The sequence below is a fragment of the Stegostoma tigrinum genome, chromosome 9, assembly GCF_030684315.1.
Source record: "Stegostoma tigrinum isolate sSteTig4 chromosome 9, sSteTig4.hap1, whole genome shotgun sequence".
Lineage (NCBI taxonomy): Eukaryota > Metazoa > Chordata > Chondrichthyes > Orectolobiformes > Stegostomatidae > Stegostoma > Stegostoma tigrinum.
In genome coordinates, this window is record NC_081362.1 from 38,249,488 (window position 1) to 38,269,784 (window position 20,297).

Below are 20,297 nucleotides of genomic sequence, written 5' to 3' on the forward strand. Positions count from 1 at the left end.
ATCTTTGAAGTGTCTCATCACTTCAGCCATTTTGTAATCATGAGTGCATCAAATTAGCTGAAGACTGATAGCTGAGATATTGAGGACTTCAGGTGGGATGGATCAGAACTGTTACTTCTGACTGAAGACTGACAAAGACAGAGACTTATCTTTCACATAGATATGCTTGGCTCCCCTATCAATGAGGATGGGGATATAGTTGTAGACCCTTGTCCTATTTTGAGGATGGGCAATTAAGTGTTCATACTGGAAGTGGTGGGACTAGAGTTTTGATTTGAATAATTAGTTGTGGGTTGCTATATCTATTCCTGCTGCTTTTATTGTCTGAATTGCAAATATTCTTGATGCCATTGTTTCACTTAGTTCACAAATCAATTTTAGGTATGTCTGATATTACTATTGCCCATGCCTTCTTGCACTCTTGATTGAGCCACTATAATGGCAGATTGAGGGATATGCTGAGCCAAGAGGTTGAAGATTGCGAGTCGAACAAAATTCTGCCATTGTCGATGGCTACAGAGTCTCCAGTTCTGAGTTATTAGATACGTTCAGAATCTACGTTATTCACAGTGGTTGTGCCACACAACATGTTGGAGAGCATGCTCAGTGTGAAGGCAGAACTTCATCCCTACAAGGACTAAGAAGAGGAATCTCCTGCCTACACTTGTCACAGAGAGATGTTTTTATGACAGGAAAATTGGAAAGGTCAAGATAAGAAAACATTTCCTCCTTAAATTTACACAATTCCTCAATCTAATCCTTCATTTATTCCTGTTGCTTTCTTGTACATCCTTTTAGTAGCGGCTATACCTTTGTGCAAAGCAAAAATGAGAGCAGTTGTGTAATTCTCAGCTGGATCTTCTGTGGGGAAATCGCCACATGGCAAAAAAGTCAACAGTATTAAATAATAAATGTGAGGCTTGATGAACACAGCAGGCCTAGCAGCATCTCAGGAGCACAAAAGCTGACGTTTCAGGCCTAGACCTTCCTAAGATGCTGCTAGGCCTGCTGTGTTCATCCAGCCTCACATTTTATTATCAACAGTATTAAATGACAATTTTTTAAAAAATTCTTCCAAATTTCCTTAGGACAGCACTCACAGCAAACTGGTGGTGGCAAGCACTGAAATTTGGTTCAGTGTGTTTCAAAAACTATCTGTGCCAAGTTTGCAACATGCAACGTGCCTACAGGAAGGCCAGAAAAGGCATTGCTGCTAAGATTTCCCCAAGCACCAATGTTGAAACAAACAGTCCATTTTGTGGATGCCCATTCAGATCTGACTGTCTGCATATTAAAGGACACTGCAAGTGAAAATTGTAGGTTGCCATACTGAAAAACGTGATTGCCACAGTGATTTAGAAAGTGGCAGGATTCCTTGAGTATTTTGAACTTCCAATAAATTCCACTTTTTTTCATTCACTACCACCACATTATTGCAGTAGCTTCAATTTATCACCAGACCTACGGATTTTTTTTTTGCAAGCTCATTTTCTTTCCAACAAAAGTTTCATTTTGGAATTCTTTTTGTTTGCATATAATGAACTTTCTACCTCTTGAAACTGTCTTTAATTTTCTAGATGTCAAATTTCCAAGGACATTTGACATTTTCTGTTCTGTTCAGGTTTTGGAGTCTTCCATCTCCTTTTACTCTGTGTCATCTACAAATTCAGTCATTGCACTTGTGGTTCCTTGCACCCGATCGCCTCTACTTCTAAAGATATTAAACAAAAGGAGTCCCAAAACAGGCCCCTGTAAAACCCTACCAGTAATATTCTTTCACCCCTTTAACACCACCCACTGTAGTCCTACATGTCCATTTTAAAATATTTTCAAACATTTTCCACAGTAGTCTTTGCAGAAGAACGGCCTTAAGGGAGATTCAAAAACACAAGCACTGCATACCTTTGTTGCCACGCCCCTAAAGAAAACCAGCTTTTAAAATTTGCTGATGATTTAAAGACATTATCTGAACCCTATGTTGAGGAACATTGAATACAGCTTATGCAGATGACCTCAATCCTCAGGAACACTGTTGGAAACATGTCTAGCCTGGCCAGTGAGTCAGCAAGGTTGGAATTTGAGGTTTGCAAGGAGGGCTGGAGAGTTAAGCAAAACAAAAACAAACAACCAACCATGTAATTTCAGAAGACAACAAATAACAAACCATATAGCTGTGTCTTGTCCCGCATTCTGGTAGGTTTAGGCACTTCAAATGCATATGGGGGCAACTGATCATATTCTGCAATGGTAAACCGCCGCCTCTGGTATTCTTGATCAAGGAAAGAATTGGGTGACTCAGAACCCTTTGGTACAGGCCTGACTGGTCCATGCTTGCTGACCTCTTCATAATCCAGGTCACCCTGGTCATTCCTGAGTGTAAGAATAAAAAATGTAAAGAATAAAAACTTATTTACAATCTTTTTGAATTCATGGTTGCATACACAATTGTTAAAACAAAAATAGTACATTTAGTTCAGTTACTGAACTAACTTTTAATTAGCTGTAACTAATTGTAAGTGAAAAGGAAGAATGTACATTTTTAATTATATTGCCCAGAAATCATAAGTACTTTATTCAAAAGAAATTATACTTTTTAGGTACTCACGTGGGTAAAAAAAATCACTCCCTGCATTTTAATTCACAATTTTCATATACTGATTGCAGCTAATCTAACACTCAGTCATCCAGATCACGACTCTGTATTCCTAACTGAACAAGATCATCAAACTCTTGGCTGGTGAGGATTAGTATAGAGACATCAAGACACCAACCAAAAAATACTAATCTATATTTAGAAAAAAAATGACCAGTGACCTTTAATAGCATCTAACAGAAAATCTTTATCATAACAGTATTGTTTGCCTTTGGTTACTATTTTTCAGAAGTTACACCGGAGGAATCCCCAGACTTGATCAATTGTTGGTATAATACAATAAAGTTTGAAAACCACAAACCAGTGATAGAAAAATCGCTACAGTCAGACGATAGGAATGTCAGTAATGTAACAGATGTACCGGCGGATTCAAAACATATGAGTTGAATTACTTATCATACTGAGGGGGACAAGATGAGATCAACATGCTACATTAAACTATTAAGATTAAAATTAAAGGCTACCTCTAAGCAGCAACTATGACTTGTATAATAAAGATGCAAAACTGGTACATATTTTGCTAGAGAAAAAGGCACTCCAAGTTAATATTCGAAGCATAAAAAAAGGCATCAATTACAATTCAAAAAGCCAAGAGTTTTCAAACTTCCCATTCTGTGCTGGTTAGAACAGATTTCTAAAATATTGTTTAATGGAAATATTGCTATGCAGAAAAGGAGATAATCTTTGGATACAGTTTCAATGGACTCATTAGAGTTTAAAAGGTTGAGGGGAGATCTAACAGAAACTTACAAGATAATGTATGGTTTAGAAGGGGTAGATGCTAGGAAGTTGTTTCTGTTAGGCAGGGAGACTAGGACCCGTGGGCACAGCCTTAAAATTAGAGGGGGTAAATTTAAAACTGAAATGAGATGACATTTCTTCAGCCAGAGAGTGGTGGGCTTGTGGAATTCAATGCCACAGAGTGCAGTGGAGGCCGGGACGTTGGAAGCCTTCAAGGAAGAGATCGACAAATTCGTGATCTCAGAAGGAATCAAGGGCTACAGGGAGAGTGCAGGGAAGTGGCCTTGAAATGCCCATCAGCCATGGTTTAAATGGCAGAGTGGACTTGATGGGCCGAATGGCCTTACTTCCACCCCTATGTCTTATGGTCTTATGGATAATATACCTACAGCAAAAAACTTGATGTTCCTATCAAAATAAAAAGGTCATCTCCACCTGGCATTTAATTACACAGATGCTGAAAGATCCCAATAACTTATTTTCGGTTCTAATTAACTGAACTGGAATCATTGCCTCATTGTCGATTTAAACATTTAGGAAAGCAAACCATTATCCACAAAACCAGGCAGAAATCAGTTTTCAGTCAGATATAACTGGTGGGCCATGCAGGTAAACGCAGAGTATCACCTTACTTGCCGGCCTGAGGGTTCATTATAAGACCAGTAACTCAATACATCTCTGCTATTAATGCTAGCCGAAAGAGGGAATTAGCGAACTGTATTCTCTTCTGGAGACAGGAGGAGGAGTCTGGCATGTTTCTACTAGAATTTCTTAAAGGTAAATTCTTTCAAACAGATAATTTACTTATCAGAATCAAAAAGTGTTATGAATTTCAAATTCACACACTGTTAGTAATTCTCTGGCAGGGAAAAGGGGTTTAATTAGTATAGCCACCTTCACGACAAGGCAGAAATCCAGTCCCCAAAAGTCAGCACGTACTCTTTGGCTACCATGTATAAAACACAACCTTGTTTATATACATTTTCCATCCAATCCTTACAGCTGAGATAGGATATCGCAGCTTCTGCATAACTTTGTTGCTTTTTCAAACTTTTTCCTCTACTAATGAAGCCTAGGATCCCATGTGCAATTTTTCACAAATATATTCTCAACTTGTCCTGTCACCTTCAAAAGATATGTGTATGTGCATCTCTAGGTCTTTTTCTTCCTTAAGAGTGTACCATTCATTTTAGATCACCACTTATTTCTTACAAAAAAAATGTACTGTTCTACAATCTATTACATCTGATTTAAACTTCATGTGTCTGGTAATTTCACCAATTTACCTCCTCATTGCTTTTAACAAACTTAAAATGTATTAATCAGCAAACTCTGCTACTACTCTCTAATACTCAAGTTGAGGTTTGTAGGGAATAGAATGAACAACGGTCCCAATATGGACCCCTGGAAACAATACTGTATACTTCCCTTGCACCTGAAAAACAAATCATTCAACACTAGTCTCCATTTTCTGCTCAATAGCTAATTTCATAACTATGACGACTTATCTTGCTCTCACAGGTTTTAATTGCGTTAGCAGGTTTATCATGTACTACTGCAAATCAAATGCTTTTTGGAAGTTTATATGCCAAACAGTACATCAATCCTCAACAGCCCTCTTTGTTATTCCAAAAAGGACTCAATCAAGTTAGTCTAACACAATTTCGGCCAGCAGCCATCATTCAGAAGCAGCATAAGCATTTCTCTCCATTAGAGACAGATGATTAATTTTGCATGTGTTTTGTCTACTTTGTTCTCAGCCAAGACACTCCCTCCACACCATCTATTCCCTTTGACAAAGGCAAACAAGGATAAAGAGTACAAAAACTGCCATTTTCTAACCTCTTTCAGTTCTGAGGTAGAGTCATACTAGACTGGAAATGTTGTCTCTATCTTTCTCTCTCCACAGAAACTGTCAGACTAGTTGCATTTCTGCAGCACTCTGTGTCTGCTTCAGATTTCCAGCACTGGCAGCGTTTTACTTTTGAGAATTAGTGATAATCTCAGTGAAGGTGCCCCAAGAAAACAGTGTTCGTAACATGGTTTAATTTCGTATTCAGTTTGAAGGAGAAAGGTGTGGGTCAAAGACTAGCATTTTAAACATAAATAGACACAGTATGATAGTATGAAGGTAGAGTGAGTTAGAATTTCAAATGATGAAATACGTACATTAACTGAATATTGTTTACGCACTAAATCTAATGTTTATCCACTGAAAGAGACAGCAGTTATTAGACAGGAGCGCAGGGTCAAAAAAAATGAATGCCACAAAATTTCCAATTGCCTGAAGTTGCTTTATTTACATTAAAAGATGCATTAGATAAAGAAGAGGGAGAGATCTTTCCTGGTCATAGCATAGTGTTCTCATTCATTATTGCATGGTTTCATTGGCCTAGGGTTGCACATAAATGTTAGCCAAGAACACCCCATTCTTGTTTACACACTACACTAAAATGAAAGGATCGAGTTCAAATCTGGTTATGTTTCTATTTCTTTCTCTCTGATTGAGTCAGTAGCTTTCTTTTCAGTCATCATAAATTAAAGGCTATGTACCCAAATGTTAAGCTGGTAGCATTTGACTGCAGAAACATTGTAAACAGAATGTGGGCATATTTTCCCACGCTATTCCAAATTAACCACTCAGCATCAAATTTGCAATATTTATTCTTCCTGTGTAGATCCATATAAGCTCTCACTTGAGAGAGTGAGAGCTGTAATGATACAAGAAGATTTTGTTCTGAGATTTCATGGGCTTTTCATACCGTGGTGTATATGGAACAGCTGGTGGCGGTGGGATATACAAATCCTTAATAGCAGGTTTTTCTTTCTTTTGAGACATCTCCATTGTGCTGGCTGTTGATGGAGTTGCAGTTTGTGATGGGCTGGTCTGGAAAGAAGAAGTAGTAGTAGTCAAAAACTTAAAGGCAATGCTTACTTTATGCAGAGTGAGGGAGTAGGAAGATGCAAGGGAATGTGGTTAAAATGAGATCAATACCATGCAAGATAACAAAAAGTGTAGAGCTGGATGAACACAGCAGGCCAAGCAGCATCTTATTGTGTTCATCCAGCTCTACACTTTGTTATCTCGGATTCTCTGGCATCTGCAGTTCCCATTATCTCTCAATACCACGTAGCTTGTTCCATGTCAATTCTTGATTGGACGACAGCCAAGAGGAGAAAAAGTTGTGAAATACTTCCACATCTGTTGGACAGCTTTAAACGTTTAGTTTTTCCCTTCAGAACAATGCAAGATTTATAAAACTTGCTGTTCTTTATTATAGCTTGAAATGCAATTAATTTCAACACATTTTCCCACACTACCATTTGATGAAAATTAAAACTATGTACTTCCCTAAAAAGTCAGTTCTTGAAATGCTATACCTTGTTTTAAAGAGAGCTTGGAAAGAGCTTTAGAAAGAGACCATCATGTTGGTAACTTGTTATGATCTCGCAACCTTAATTAGTGTATACAGTTTTGCATTACTATTAACTTTGGCCAGACCCTCAACATGCGACTTTTACACCTATTGCGTTATTCCGCCATTTGGTTTGTCTCTAGAACCATTTTAGTTATGTAATTATCTCTCTGCCTCAATTAATCAGATAATAGTCATCCCTTCACATGCTACTCAGCTGGTAGGACTTTACTCACATTGTAGACACTTTTAATTGCCTGCAGACTTGTTAGTTGGCCTGTTGACACTCTATTTTATGGTCTTTTGATACCTTGGCCTATAAATTCTGTGCCTGTGTGTTTTTCTTCACTTCACCTGAAGGGGCAGCACTACGAAAACTTGAGATTTCAAATAAACCTGTTGGACTATAACCTGGTGTCGTGTGACTTCTGACTTCAATCTAACACAGCACCTCCACAGCATAGAAAGAACTTTATATTGCTTTTTAAAAGTAGAAATAAACCCGAAGTTCAAGAACAAATATGTATTTTTTTGTAACTTCAGGATGTTGCAACAAACTCTATAGCCAATGCCTACATTTGAAGTACAATCACAATCGTAAATGTAGCATACATATCAATTTTTACACAGTAGAACACCACAAACAGCAGTGCAACAGACAACTAGACCAGCGCTTAAACTGATCTTACAAGACAGTGCATCATTAATAACAAGCACTGACATATGCAAATACTACTATTGAGAACGGATCTGTAAATTCTCAGTTGTGATTTTATTACCTGCATTGCTGGTGGTTTCCAGCGCATGTTCTTCAGAGGTGCAGGAGTTAAATTGCATGTGTTTGCTGGCCGTTTTTTTAACAGAAGTGCAACGCCTACAGCATCTTCACGGAGCTTTCCAACAAGATTTTTCAACTGCCAGCCAACCTTTTAAGACAGAATAGAACATGGTCTGATTTATAAAACAATTCTGAGTTGCTTTCAATTGCTTTGAGAGATGCCATTTTCCATAAGAAACCCCAGACATTTAGGTGTACAATGAGAAAAACATGAAGGTATCAAAACCTTTGTGACATTGACATGTTTTTTCAGGAGTGACGTGCATGGAATGTTCAACACTTATGCGCCTTATTTTGTTCCAATATATCTGTAAGATTTGTTCATATGTCAAGACTAAAAAGGAACCACAAAAAATCTGATTCCTAAAATGAAGCGTCCATTAAAGAATGCTTTAAGATCAGTAATATGTTCAAATCCTATCACAAAAAAAATCCTTTATAGATCTTCTGGGATAGACCTATGTCAGCCATAAGTGGAAAAGGTTAAAGTTCAAAATCATGTTCGCAAATTTCTTACTTCCTATGGTACCCACTGCATCAGAGAATATTATGAATAATAGCAAAGTTGTTCTGTTGATGCCATATTCTTGAACCTATGCAAATTAAGATTTCTAACAAGTAGAGAGACATCACTTAATTTTATTTCAGCTGTTCACCCAATATTTCACTATGGGTTTGGAGACAATTGGATTTAGATTGCAATATGTAGATAGGCTAATGAAGGAATAATTGTGGTAAATGCATTACATAGAATATTCGTGGGCCACCAGTACAGTTATGAGCGACCGACCAATGGTTTTTCCCAGGAAGCTATTTTCTCATTCCACATACATTTGCTGGCTTGCCACAGCAAATTACAAAATCTCTCAGAACATACAGCCCAACTTACATAACTGCAGATTGGAAACTGAGTTGAAAAAAAAATCACAAAGTTATGGTCACAATCACCTTCAGTCACTGGTATGCCACCCCAGCCGTACGACGTGGTTGCCAATAACTGCAGCAGACACATTGTTCATCCAATATCAGCTAGAATAAGTGAAGCAGGAACATTTGGTACACTGAGGTAACAAGGTGAAGAGCTGGTCGAACACAGCAGGCCAAGCAGCATCATAGGAGCAGGAAAGCTGACGTTTTGGGCCTAGACCCTCCTTCAGAAATGGGGGAGGGGAAGAAGGTTCTGAAACAAATAGGGAGAGAGGGGGAGGTGGATAGAAGATGGATAGAGGAGAAGATAGATGGAGAGGACACAGACGGACTGGTCAAAGGGGTGGGCATGGAGCCAGTAAAGGTGAGTGTAGGTTGGGAGGTAGGGAGGAGGTAGACAGGACAAGAGGGCGCGGGATTAGACTAGTAGGTAGGAAGTGGGGGTAGGGTTTGAGGTGGGAGGAGGGGTAGGTGGGAGGAAGGACAGGTTAGGGAGGCAGGGATGAGCTGGGCTGGTTTTGGGATGCGGTAGGTGGTGGGTGGCAGGATTTGGGAGTTTGTGGCCTCTTCTACATTGGGGAACCAAGCAGAGGCTTGGGGACCACTTTGCGGAACACCCATGCTCGGTTTGCATTAAACAACTGCACCTCCCAGTCGCGAACCATCTCAATTCCCCCTCCCATTCCACAGATGACATGTCCATCCTGGGCCTCCTGCAATGCCACAATGATGCTACCTGAAGGTTGCAGGAACAGCAACTCATATGCCGCTTGGGAACCCTGCAGCCCAATGGTTTCAATGTGGATTTCGCAAGCTTCAAAATCTCCCCTCCTCCTACTGCATATCACTGAGCACTGTTCAATTGCCAGTAAACAAACACAACTTTTGATCTATTGAGGAAGGGAAAGTCATTGATGAAGCATGATAATTCCAAAATAGTCTGTCCCACAGAAGTTGATCCGTATATCTTTCAACTTTTTTTGACTCAACTCATTTTTCATTTGTGTCTGTGTGATGGGTAATTATTTTTTCTCACGCGTCTGACTTGGGCCTAGGAGACTACACCGAGGAACTGAGGGCACTCCTGGTGCAGTGGTAGTGTTCTTGCCTGATCCAGAAGGCCATTGTTCAAGTTTCACTTTCTCCAGAGTGTAGTAACATCTCTGGACAGATCAATTAGAAAATTTCTACCTTGACAAACTCCTGCAATTATGTCCTCAGGCAATCATCTGGGATGATCGATCTCCAACAAACACATCCATGTTCCTTATGCTCAGTATGACTTCAACATGCAGAGGGGTCTCTGATCCCTAAATTCCCATTGAATTCATTTTTGATACGAATCCTTTAACACACTCAGTTTAGTGCTGGCCTTGTAAAAGAGGCAGTCACTGTTACTTTACCTTGGACACAGAGGCACAGGTTAAAAAAATGTTGCTCTTAAAGGCCAGATGCCTATAGCTCTCCAACAGCTATTCTCTCCCTTCCTACTTGGTCTGTCAGCTCCTCCCCCTGTTTTTTTGCTTCTGTTCATTTGGTTTCACGCTGTGGTTCAAGGGGTTTCATTGCACTGTTCCCTCTTGCCGGGAAGCAAGTGATTATTGTGATGGAAAGGTCTGCACAAAGTCTTTCAACATGTGTCACATCACACCTTCTAGATTTTATTTATTTGAAGTAGCTGTGAAAGACATTGAATGGATATCAATCAGGGACTAGATGATGCTTTAAGCATATCTTTGCACATTAGAACCCCAATGTACTTATTGGTGTAGAAATTTTAATAACAATGTGTTTTTCTTTCTAAAAAGAAGAAAAGGACTGATGGCCATAAGATGACTGTGGGTTTAAATTCAGTGTCTGTATAGAGAAAGACAACCTGGAATGCTACATCTGACAAGTTCTCAAGGAAGCTTCAGAAGTGAAGTCACAAGGGAGAAACGGACTACAAACTGAACTGTAATCTCCTGGGATTTATTTTAGGCTGAGCATGGGGGACAAAAGGACAGGTGTCTTGGAAAAACATGGTATATGTCTTCCATCTTGAATAATACATTAGAACTGGGAATAAAAATTTGTTCATCACTAATTTATGCATGCTAGTTTAACACAGTGCACCAGTGGGCTGGATTACTTGTACAAAACAGCCTTGGTTCACGCATTGGTGTGCTATGAATGACACAGTCGAAGAACCAGCCACTAGTCAGTCTTGTATTGCAGGTAAATGTCTGAGTGTTAGAAGCTAGCTATCAACAGGCTAATCAAAAAGTTGCAGGAAGAAAGATCAACTCTCTGACTATGTGCTGCCAGTCACAGGTAAAAAGGGAAACAATACATAAAGGATTTCAAAGCCAATCATCCCAAAATAGACTATTCAACCAATGGGCCATTGGCTATTCACGAACAGCCCACAGATCTGTGTATCTTTCAACTTTTTTTTGACTCATCTCATTTTTAATTTGTGTGATGGTAATTATTTTTTCTCATACTTCATTACTAATAAATTTACTGAATTATTAGCTCAACAAAGCTTGGTTAAAATTGCCTATCAAAGCATAATTCTTTTGGTTTAGGACAAAGGTTCACCCAGGGAGGGAATAGTTTGTAAATTAACCCTGTTGTGACTAACTGAAGACACAGATGAATAAAGGATGACAGCCAATTCATCCCTCCTCATCCGAGGTGTGTCAATTTTGGGGTATCCTGCCTGGAACCTTGCTCAAGAACTGGTTAACAGTTACGGAGACATTACAGTTGAATGGTTCTCCCACCACTTCAGAACAGCAGTACAGATTGAGGTCAGAAGCAAGCTGTGCACATTGCTGGTGGATGCTCCCTCTATGTATACTAAAATGGTCATCAAATAGCATAGAAACCAGCAATATGTCCCTGCATGCACATTGCGCACCACTGGAAATGAAATGGTGCCCAATATGCTGAAATACTGGAGCTATATTTTGCAGACTACAAGTTCATGTCACAACATCATAATCATAGACAACTGCGCCCAAGCCAGGGCACACAATCACTGAATAACTGTTATCTCAGTTGGAAATGCACAAGTCCAAGGGATAATACAAATACCTGGAGTGGAGGAGAATTATAGTCAAGAAAACATTGCCAAGTATTATCGTTAAAGCAAGTTGTATGCACGAATTCCAAATACCAATTTCCTATTTCTCTGTTGTCTAAGTGAGCATGACAAAGTAATGCTGCTTAATACTTCTATGGGGCACTATGTAAATAACTTAAAAATCAATAGCTCCAAACAGCAAAGAGACACCATTGACGGTCAATTAGTCAAGAAATTCAAGACTCTCACTTACACTTCGCCCTCTGCCAGACAGCAGACCCCACCTTTTCCATGGTGGAGGCAGAGACGAGCTGCAAATTTGCACTGCTGCCTAACAGTTATTTCAGTTCAGATCAGAGCAGGAATTCAACTTTGGATCACCTGGTGTAAACGGTCCATTATTTAAGGCAGTGGCTCCAACTATGTCAGTGACATGGTGTGATTCAAAGAGAGAAACAATCCCACAGCACACACTTTCTTTAAAACAGCTGAATTGACTGCTCACAGATGTCACATTTACTTGGATTTGCAAAGGTTAGGGTGTTACTTAAGGTTTGCAACATCGTGCATGAAACAAGCTTAAAGGGGGATCAAATGCACTAATGTTTCAAGTTTGTTTTACATTGATTTTCATTACTTTTGTACAAAATTTCATGGCACACCAGCATACTAGTTGCAAAACTACTGATTTAAAAAGGTACTGTATTTCCACACTACAGGGGCAAGTGAGCTTGTTCTCTTTAGCAAAATAATCTGTTAAGCAGATATTTAAGGATGCCAGCAAAATCTAAAATGGTAGAATTCAAGTTTGTATCTATAATGCAATGTTTAGTTTGTTCATTTGGTACAAAATTTAACGAAGCAATTTCCTATACTTCGGTCAAAACAAGAGACAGAGTGACCAAATGTTCTTTTGCTGCACCAACAGGTGGCCAGACAGACAGCAGCAGCACGGCCTCTATAAAAATTAAAGATCATCCTCTCCATAAGAGAACAATACATTTCACATAAAGCTGATCTTTACTATTCCACAAGCTTGTAAAACAAAGGAAATTTGTAACATTACACAGGGTTCATGAATAGGACACGAGGTCATTTGCTGTACAAGATTTGGATTTAGCTCTTTTTGAGAAGATGATATGACTTGTGCTTTTAGCCTTAGTCACTATTTTAATTCTATTTAGATGGTAAAATTATCATTGAATACATTAGAATGAATTATTCAGACAGCATGGTATCCTTAAGAACAAATGATAAAGTATAACATTAAGCACAGAGCCATCCTGTGGTTATCCATTTCAATGGGTCTCAATAAATATTTAATTGTCTATTTAGTACTTACCACAGTTTGCTGATTCACCTGAATCACCTCATCACCAGCATGAATCTTGTGAGATTGATCAGCAGGAGACTGCAAAAACAAAAATCTGCATAGTTACAGAGCATTCAGGCCATTGTATCTATGTCAGCTCACTCAATGACCAACCACAACTCATTCATTCTTCCTCTTCAGAAAATAGTCCAATTTCCTTTTGAATTTTCCAATTAAACATGTTTCCACTCTCAGGCAGTGCATTTCAGACACTAAATACGTGTTGTGTGAAAAGATTTTCTTCATGTCCTTCTGCTCCATTTACCAATTATGTTATATACACACACCATAATATTCTCAATCTTTGTACGAGTAGGAAAAGTTTCTCTCCTCTGCTCTGTTCAGTTCGCTTGATTTTTAATACCTCTATCAAGTCTCTTAGCAATGTTCTTTCCTCCAAGGGGAAAAAAAACTTTTTCAATCTATCTTCATAACAAAATCCTCATTTCTCATGATCCTCTTCTGCATCCCTCTGATGACATCACATCCTAAAATGCAGCACCCAGAACCAGATGTCATACTGCTGAGGTTAAATGGGTGTCCTGCACGTGTTCAGCCTAACTTCCCTGGTCTTGTAAGCTACACACCAAATAATAAAGCTTAGGATACTGCATGCTTCAACTGTTCCATTAACCTGTCCTGCCACCTTCAATGATTAATGCACACACAGTCCCAGGTTCAACTGCTCCAGCACCTCTTCAGAACTGTGCCACTTTAAGTATTTTATTGTTTTTGTTTAATAATCTTCCTCCCAAAATGAATCTACTTCACATTGAACTTCATCCACCACTTAACACACCACGTCACCAATCTGTATCATCTAGAAATGCTTCACTATCTTCTTCATTGCTTCTAAGTTGCATATCATCCACAAACTTGTGCTCTGTAAAGGTCAATTTAGGTCACTGATCTCGCTATCCTGTGAGCTCTGATATGGTTCACAAGTCTGTTGTGTGGCACAATATGAAACACATTTTGGAATTCCATATACACCCAATTAACTACACTGCCCTCATCAACCCTGTTACTTCTTCAAACCAGTCCAGTAAGTTAGTTGAACATGACTTTCCCTTCAGAAATCCATGCTGGCTTTCTTCAATTAGCTGGCATTTATTCAAGCAACTATTAACTTTGTCGCAAATTGTTGTTTCGACAAGTATCCCTACCACAGTGATTAAAATGACTGACATGTAGTTCAGGGTGTACCTTCACACTGTTACAAAGAAGGGAAAGGAAATAAACATCCATAAACAAATGGCAGCTTAGTACAGTCACAAAAATCACATGCATTTCGACATACCAGAATTCTGAATTCTCCCTATCCTTAGCTTGACTGATTTTCAATTCAGTTCACAATTATTAACATGTGGACATCCCAGCTCTGAAGACAAACAGGTGCTAACCAGATGATAGCAATTCTGAGTTTATTCTATTTATGCCACCATGTAATACTATTGGCTAGCAGGCATTTTAGTTTGATTGGTAATAACACGATTTTTTCTCTCCAACAATAATTTCTAAGTCATGTTATTCTGGACTTGTAAAACGAAACAGCCTTTGCAAATAAAAAACCAAAAGAACTGTGGACGCTGTAAATTAGGAACAAAAACAAAGTTGCTGGAGAAGCTCAGCAGTTCTGGCAGTATTTGTGAAAGAGAAAACAGAGTTAATGTTTCAAGTCCGGTGACCCTTCCTCAGCCTTTGCAAATGTTCAATTTCTGAACTGAACAATGTTGTTAAAATTTCAAACATCAAATCAGATGTGGCAACTCAAAAACATACTGAATGAACTCCATTTCCCCTAGACAGCCTCATCAATATTTTCAAGTCAGCAGATTGTACAAAACCTGTCCAACTGTAACATACAGGGAAAAGTTGGCAGGCTCAGACACAGACAGGCTCAGCTGCATTTCATTTCTGCCAAGTGCTACTACTTTTGCAATAGGATTAGCGTGGTGTCACTGACACCTAGCATTAGGATCCAGCCATCCTCCCACCTCCCTTCAAAAAAGCCTGAACTATCTGCATGGAAACAAAAAGAGCAAAGCAAAACAGAGGTAATAAAATGTGAGGCTGGACGAACACAGCAGGCCAAGCAGCATCTCAGGAGCACAAAAGCTGACGTTTCGGGCCTAGACCCTTCATCAGAGAGGCCGAAACGTCAGCTTTTGTGCTCCTGAGATGCTGCTTGGCCTGCTGTGTTCGTCCAGCCTCACATTTTATTATCTTGGAATCTCCAGCATCTGCAGTTCCCATTATCTCTGATACTAGCAAAACAGAGGTGTGGGTTGTGGCATCCAGATGAATGGCAAAGAGTAAATCTGAACATATGGACTGAGTACCCCCAGGTTCATTCTCCAGCCTGTTCTATTTGAATGATCTCAGCTGGGCGATGATGGTGGTGCTGCGTTTAGACCACATGCTCCAGCGCTGAAAAGACAAGGTTTGTGCTCATCTGCACCATTTTAAAGAAACTTGTATTGCAAAAATAGATATTATCTTGTAGAGTCAAAACAAATGAGAATAGCCAAAAATTAAGTGGCATGTAATTTTTAGTTTGTAATCTATTTGCCTTAAGCGTTCAAGTTCATTCTCTTTCACCTGAAAATTCTAGAAGTTTGAAAAATACTAAAAAGTAAAATTTAAATACTTTTATTAGACATTTATAAAATACAGTATATTTGCCTAATTAGGAAACCTGAAGATGGCCAAGGATATTAAATCAATTGTTTAACATACAGCCCAGCGTGTATAATCTTTTCAACATATGGTAGTTATCATTGCAAATGTGAAGCTTTAAAAGAAGTTTTTGCTTCAATGATACCGGGTTACAGTCTTTTCTCCCAGCCAACAGTGAGATCATTTACGACAAAACTTGCACATGGTTTCAAATTCTGCAGCTGAGAGCAAAATAACATTCCTGGCTCAGCAAGAACATCTGGACAGGGATTCTAAGTACAGAAGGTACAAACAGCAGAGACAACAGACAAAGACAGAACAGTGCCACACAAAATCTCTTCCATCCATAGGAATAAGCTTAATGAGCAATTAGAAAGAATATTGCTGAGCTTCATTTATCGTAAAGGCTTGCAAATTAAGTAAAACAATATGATTTGTCAAATAGTTGCTTTAATTGTGAATTAAAAAAAGATGCCCATGATGGACAAATGTTTATCCCCAGCAACAGTAGAAAGAAATGAAAGAATTGTTGTAATGAAGGGTTAGGGGCATTTGGGCCAGAAGCAAGCAAGTGGGACTAGTTTAGCTTAGCATTATGTTTGGTATGGAGTGGTTAGATCAAAGGGTCTGTTTTCATGCTGCATAACTCTACAACTTTATTAAAGAATGTTGGACTAAAGTTTGTAAAACTCACTGCACCACCATGTGTGAAACTTAAAAATTTTGCATTCCTATGCCACATCACTTCACTTCTCCCCTCACAGAAACTGCTCCCCAAACTCTGCTTGTCATCTACAAGACATGTCAGGAGTCAAATGGCCTGTTTCCATACTGTAGGGATTCTATGATGAGTCTGATAGAATGCTCCCCACTTGTCCAAATGAGTGCAGCTCCAAAAGCAGTCAAGAAGCTTGACACCAGAGGACAAAAGCAGTCCCCTTCATTGGCACAACATCCACAAACGTTCAAGGTAGCAGCTCACTGCCACTTTCGAGAGTAATTGGGATATGCATTAAATGCTGGCCTTAACCAGCTAAGCCCACATTCTCAATGAATAATAAAGAGGGGTGGTTTGCACATGCGAGAAACAATTCTTAAATTGAAATTTAATTTTTATGTAAAATTTGGCATATAGCTTTAAACTCTGAACTAAATTGCAGTCAAGTTACCTAGTTAACAGAAAATGCTCATCAGTAGTAGTTAACTGTGTTACAAACTATTAGGTGCTAATTACTTTGAAGGGGAAGCCAAGTGAGCAGCTGGAACTTCAATGAGGCTCAAACATTCATTGAAGTAAAACAGCATCTGTTACAGGCAATGCTAATGGAGACAGTCTGATGCGAACAAGGCAGTCAGGCATTTGGTACAGAGGGCAAAGGAGATTCTGCTCTTTTTCTTAAATCTTCAGAATATGCATGAGAAGCTTCAGTAGTAAATATTCAAACATTTTCATCCAATGGCAACGACATGCATGTTGCTACTCTGCCCCTTTCCTCCCTCACCACAAAAATGATGTGCCACATGTTCTGACAGGAAATTTTACTCCAGGCTCCTTCACGAACAAAGCTGTACCTCCATTCTGACAGGTCTCTCTGGAACAGCACAAATCACGGAAAGGTAGACCATAGCCATTTTCATGGTGGTCAGCTGAGCATTCCAGAATTGAAACGTGCAGCATGACAGAGAGCCAGTAAGTGATGGACTGCTCAGAGTGATTGGCTTGGGGGTTAGGTAGCATCGGGTCTGGTGGCAGGGAAAGGGTATAAGGTCAGAGTGTGAGATGGGTGTAGTCTGGGGGTGTCTCGAGTAGGTTGCCAGGTCAATTAAACACACACTTAGGATTAAAATGGTTATTTAGTAGTCAAACCTTTCCTGAACCTGAGCAATTTTTTAAAAAACTTAACTTCAGCAGAATCCTCCCAATTCTAAAGCTTAAATGGTTACTTTGTGAGTTCCAGACATAGAAGAATTGCCCAATGGAATATTCAAGTTCTAGGGAGTTGCTTCACAGTCTGTTATCTAGGGATTCTGCAGGGTCCCATGAGCAACATCCATCAATACTTCAGAAATGATCATCTGACCATCAGAAAGTCCAGGCCAATCAGCTACATAAAAACATGTAAGCAGGATCTGGAAAATTGCTCAGGATTTGGGTCACAAAGATGTAGCTTCAAATCCAGTGGCATGACTGGCAGTGCAATAAAAGGGACCACTCAGGGAAGAGAGAAATGACGAAATCACAAATCTGTGGCATGAAGCAGAAACCACCCACCATAAAATAAACAATAAGTAAACCAATAAACAAGTGGGAAGAATTTAATGAGAAGCATCTATATCTCCAAAGTGCAACAGTTCTACTTGCCAAAAAAACACACCATGGACAAATAAAGGCATTCGAGGCAATACAAAACACAAATATAAAAGCTGTACAGATCATGGTAAACAGAGATCAAAAAGAGCAACAACAGATAGTAAGAGCTACAAAAAGGAAAATGTAACAACACTTGTAAGGGATATCATAATGTCCACAGGCTCTTTAACATTTACAAGATGGAAGAAAGGCTTATCACAGGAAGGGTCACCGGACCCAAAACGTTAACTCTGTTTTCTCCTTCAGATGCTGCCAGACCTGCTGAGCTTTTCCAGCAGGTTTGTTTTTGTCAGAAACAATGCAGACCCCTTGAAATTAGAAGTGGTGGTGTTGTCAGTGATTAAAAGGAAGTGAATGACATGATGAGTAATTAGGAACAGAAGGTTGCTGGAAAAGCTCAGCAAGTCAGACAGCATCTGTGAAAAAAAATCAGAGTTAACATTTCAAGTTCGGCAACCCTTGCTCAGAACTGGTTTTCATGATGAGTAATTACTTTGCTTCAGTAATTACATTAGATTAGCGTGCCTGACATATTAAAGAAGCCATTATTAAATCAATGGTACGGACATGATAACATTTAAGTAGGAAGATAACAGGAATGAAACTGCCTCAAGGTGTGACGACCCACCAGGAGCCAATGGTTCACCTTGCAGGATTTAAAAAGCTGTTCTTTGAGTACATTGCTGTAACAGCATCAGCAATCTTTCACAGAACTAACTAGATTCAAGATGTATTCCTTTAGATTGGAAAATTGTGCACACTACTCCTATCATTTAAAGCTAGGCAATAGAGGAAATTATAGGTTTGGCATTTGTTGTTAGAAAATTGCAAGGGTCAGTAGTTAAGGATGGGGTAACAGAACACCTTTTTAAACCTTAGATTCATTTGATTTGATTTTATCACATGTATAGAGATAGTGAAAAGCTTTTTTTTTGCATGCTATCCAGGCAAATCATACCATAAGTACATCTAGGTAACACAATAGAATGCAGAACACAGTATTACAGATATACAGAAGGTGCAGAGAAAGATCAACTTTAACATGTGAGAGGTCTGTCCAAAACTCTGATAACAGAAGAAACTGGGAAAATTAACTGACATTCATGCAGTAGTTTGAAGTGAGCTGTTTTGGTAGAAAGAATGAGATAGGCATTAGAAAAAAGGTGCAGGAACAGAAAGATCAGTGAGTATAAGTGTGTAAATCATTGAATGTCACGAGCCATTTTGAGAAAGGGGAGGAAAAGGTATCCCAGATCCTGGTCTTTACTGGTCGAAACACAGAGTGCAGGAATAAACAATTTATGACAAACCACCATAAAAAAAAGAGTGGTACAGTCTCAATTGGGAGTACTGTGTCCAATTCTAGTTATGGATCTTCAGGAGGATATAAAATATTTTGCAACCAAGAATAAAGGCCAGTAGTTACAATGACATTGGAGAAGCTGCAGTTGAGAGTGCTAGAGAACGAGACAATGTTGACTTTGCTAAGAGTGAGAACCCGAGAATATACATTTAAGATGATTGCCAAAGGAACCAAACGTGAAATAGGGGAAAGTCTTTATGCTAACCATTAGCATCTGGAATGTATGAATAGTACAGTTGAGCCAGATTCAATCTGGCTTTCAAAAGGGAACATGATGAGCACCTGAAGTTAGAAACAAAAAAACTGCTCAACTATTGGAAGAGGACAGGAGATTGAGACTGGTGGAATTGCTCTTTCTGGGAGCCTAATTTGACTTCTGGCTGTTATGTTCTCCGTCTATTCTGTAACAATCTAGCCAGGGAAAACAATTATCCAAGATAAACCAAATTTGTGTTGCATCCCTTGGAATGAAGTTAAAATAACCTCCTCCTTTTTCTACATTTCTAAATTCATCACCCAGAATACACATTTGGATATCTTTTTGTTATTTTCTTGGCATGTTGGCACCACCACAGGCAAGGACAGCATATGTTGCCTATTCCCAATTGTCCTTCAAATACATAACTTCTGGAAATGGCCGAGCAAGCCAAGAGTGAAGAGTTAAGAATCAACCAGAGAGTTTGGAGTCAGATGTATTACAGACCAGGTGATCTAAGCCAGATGATTTTTTTTTGTTTAAACAAATTACCATTTACCATAGGTTCATGGTCATCATGACTGAGACCAGCTTTCAAATTCTACATTTATTGATTAATCAAATAAAATTCCACCAGGTGAGATGGGATTTGAACACCTGTCCCCAGTGAA

General features: G+C 39.1%; 1 protein-coding gene across 5 annotated transcripts in view; it reads right to left on the bottom strand.

The window, feature by feature from the left end:
- Window positions 1-20,297, bottom strand: part of cnksr3 (cnksr family member 3) — a 201,592-nt gene that overhangs the window by 12,901 nt on the left and 168,394 nt on the right. For all 5 annotated transcript variants that reach the window (XM_048535944.2, XM_048535943.2, XM_048535942.2 and 2 more), the window contains 4 exons: window positions 12,988-13,056; window positions 7,590-7,736; window positions 6,157-6,281; window positions 2,165-2,370 (listed from right to left, as the gene is read on the bottom strand). In XM_048535944.2, the coding sequence (XP_048391901.1) occupies window positions 2,165-2,370; window positions 6,157-6,281; window positions 7,590-7,736; window positions 12,988-13,056 (547 nt within the window). The remainder of the gene's footprint in view (window positions 1-2,164; window positions 2,371-6,156; window positions 6,282-7,589; window positions 7,737-12,987; window positions 13,057-20,297) is intronic.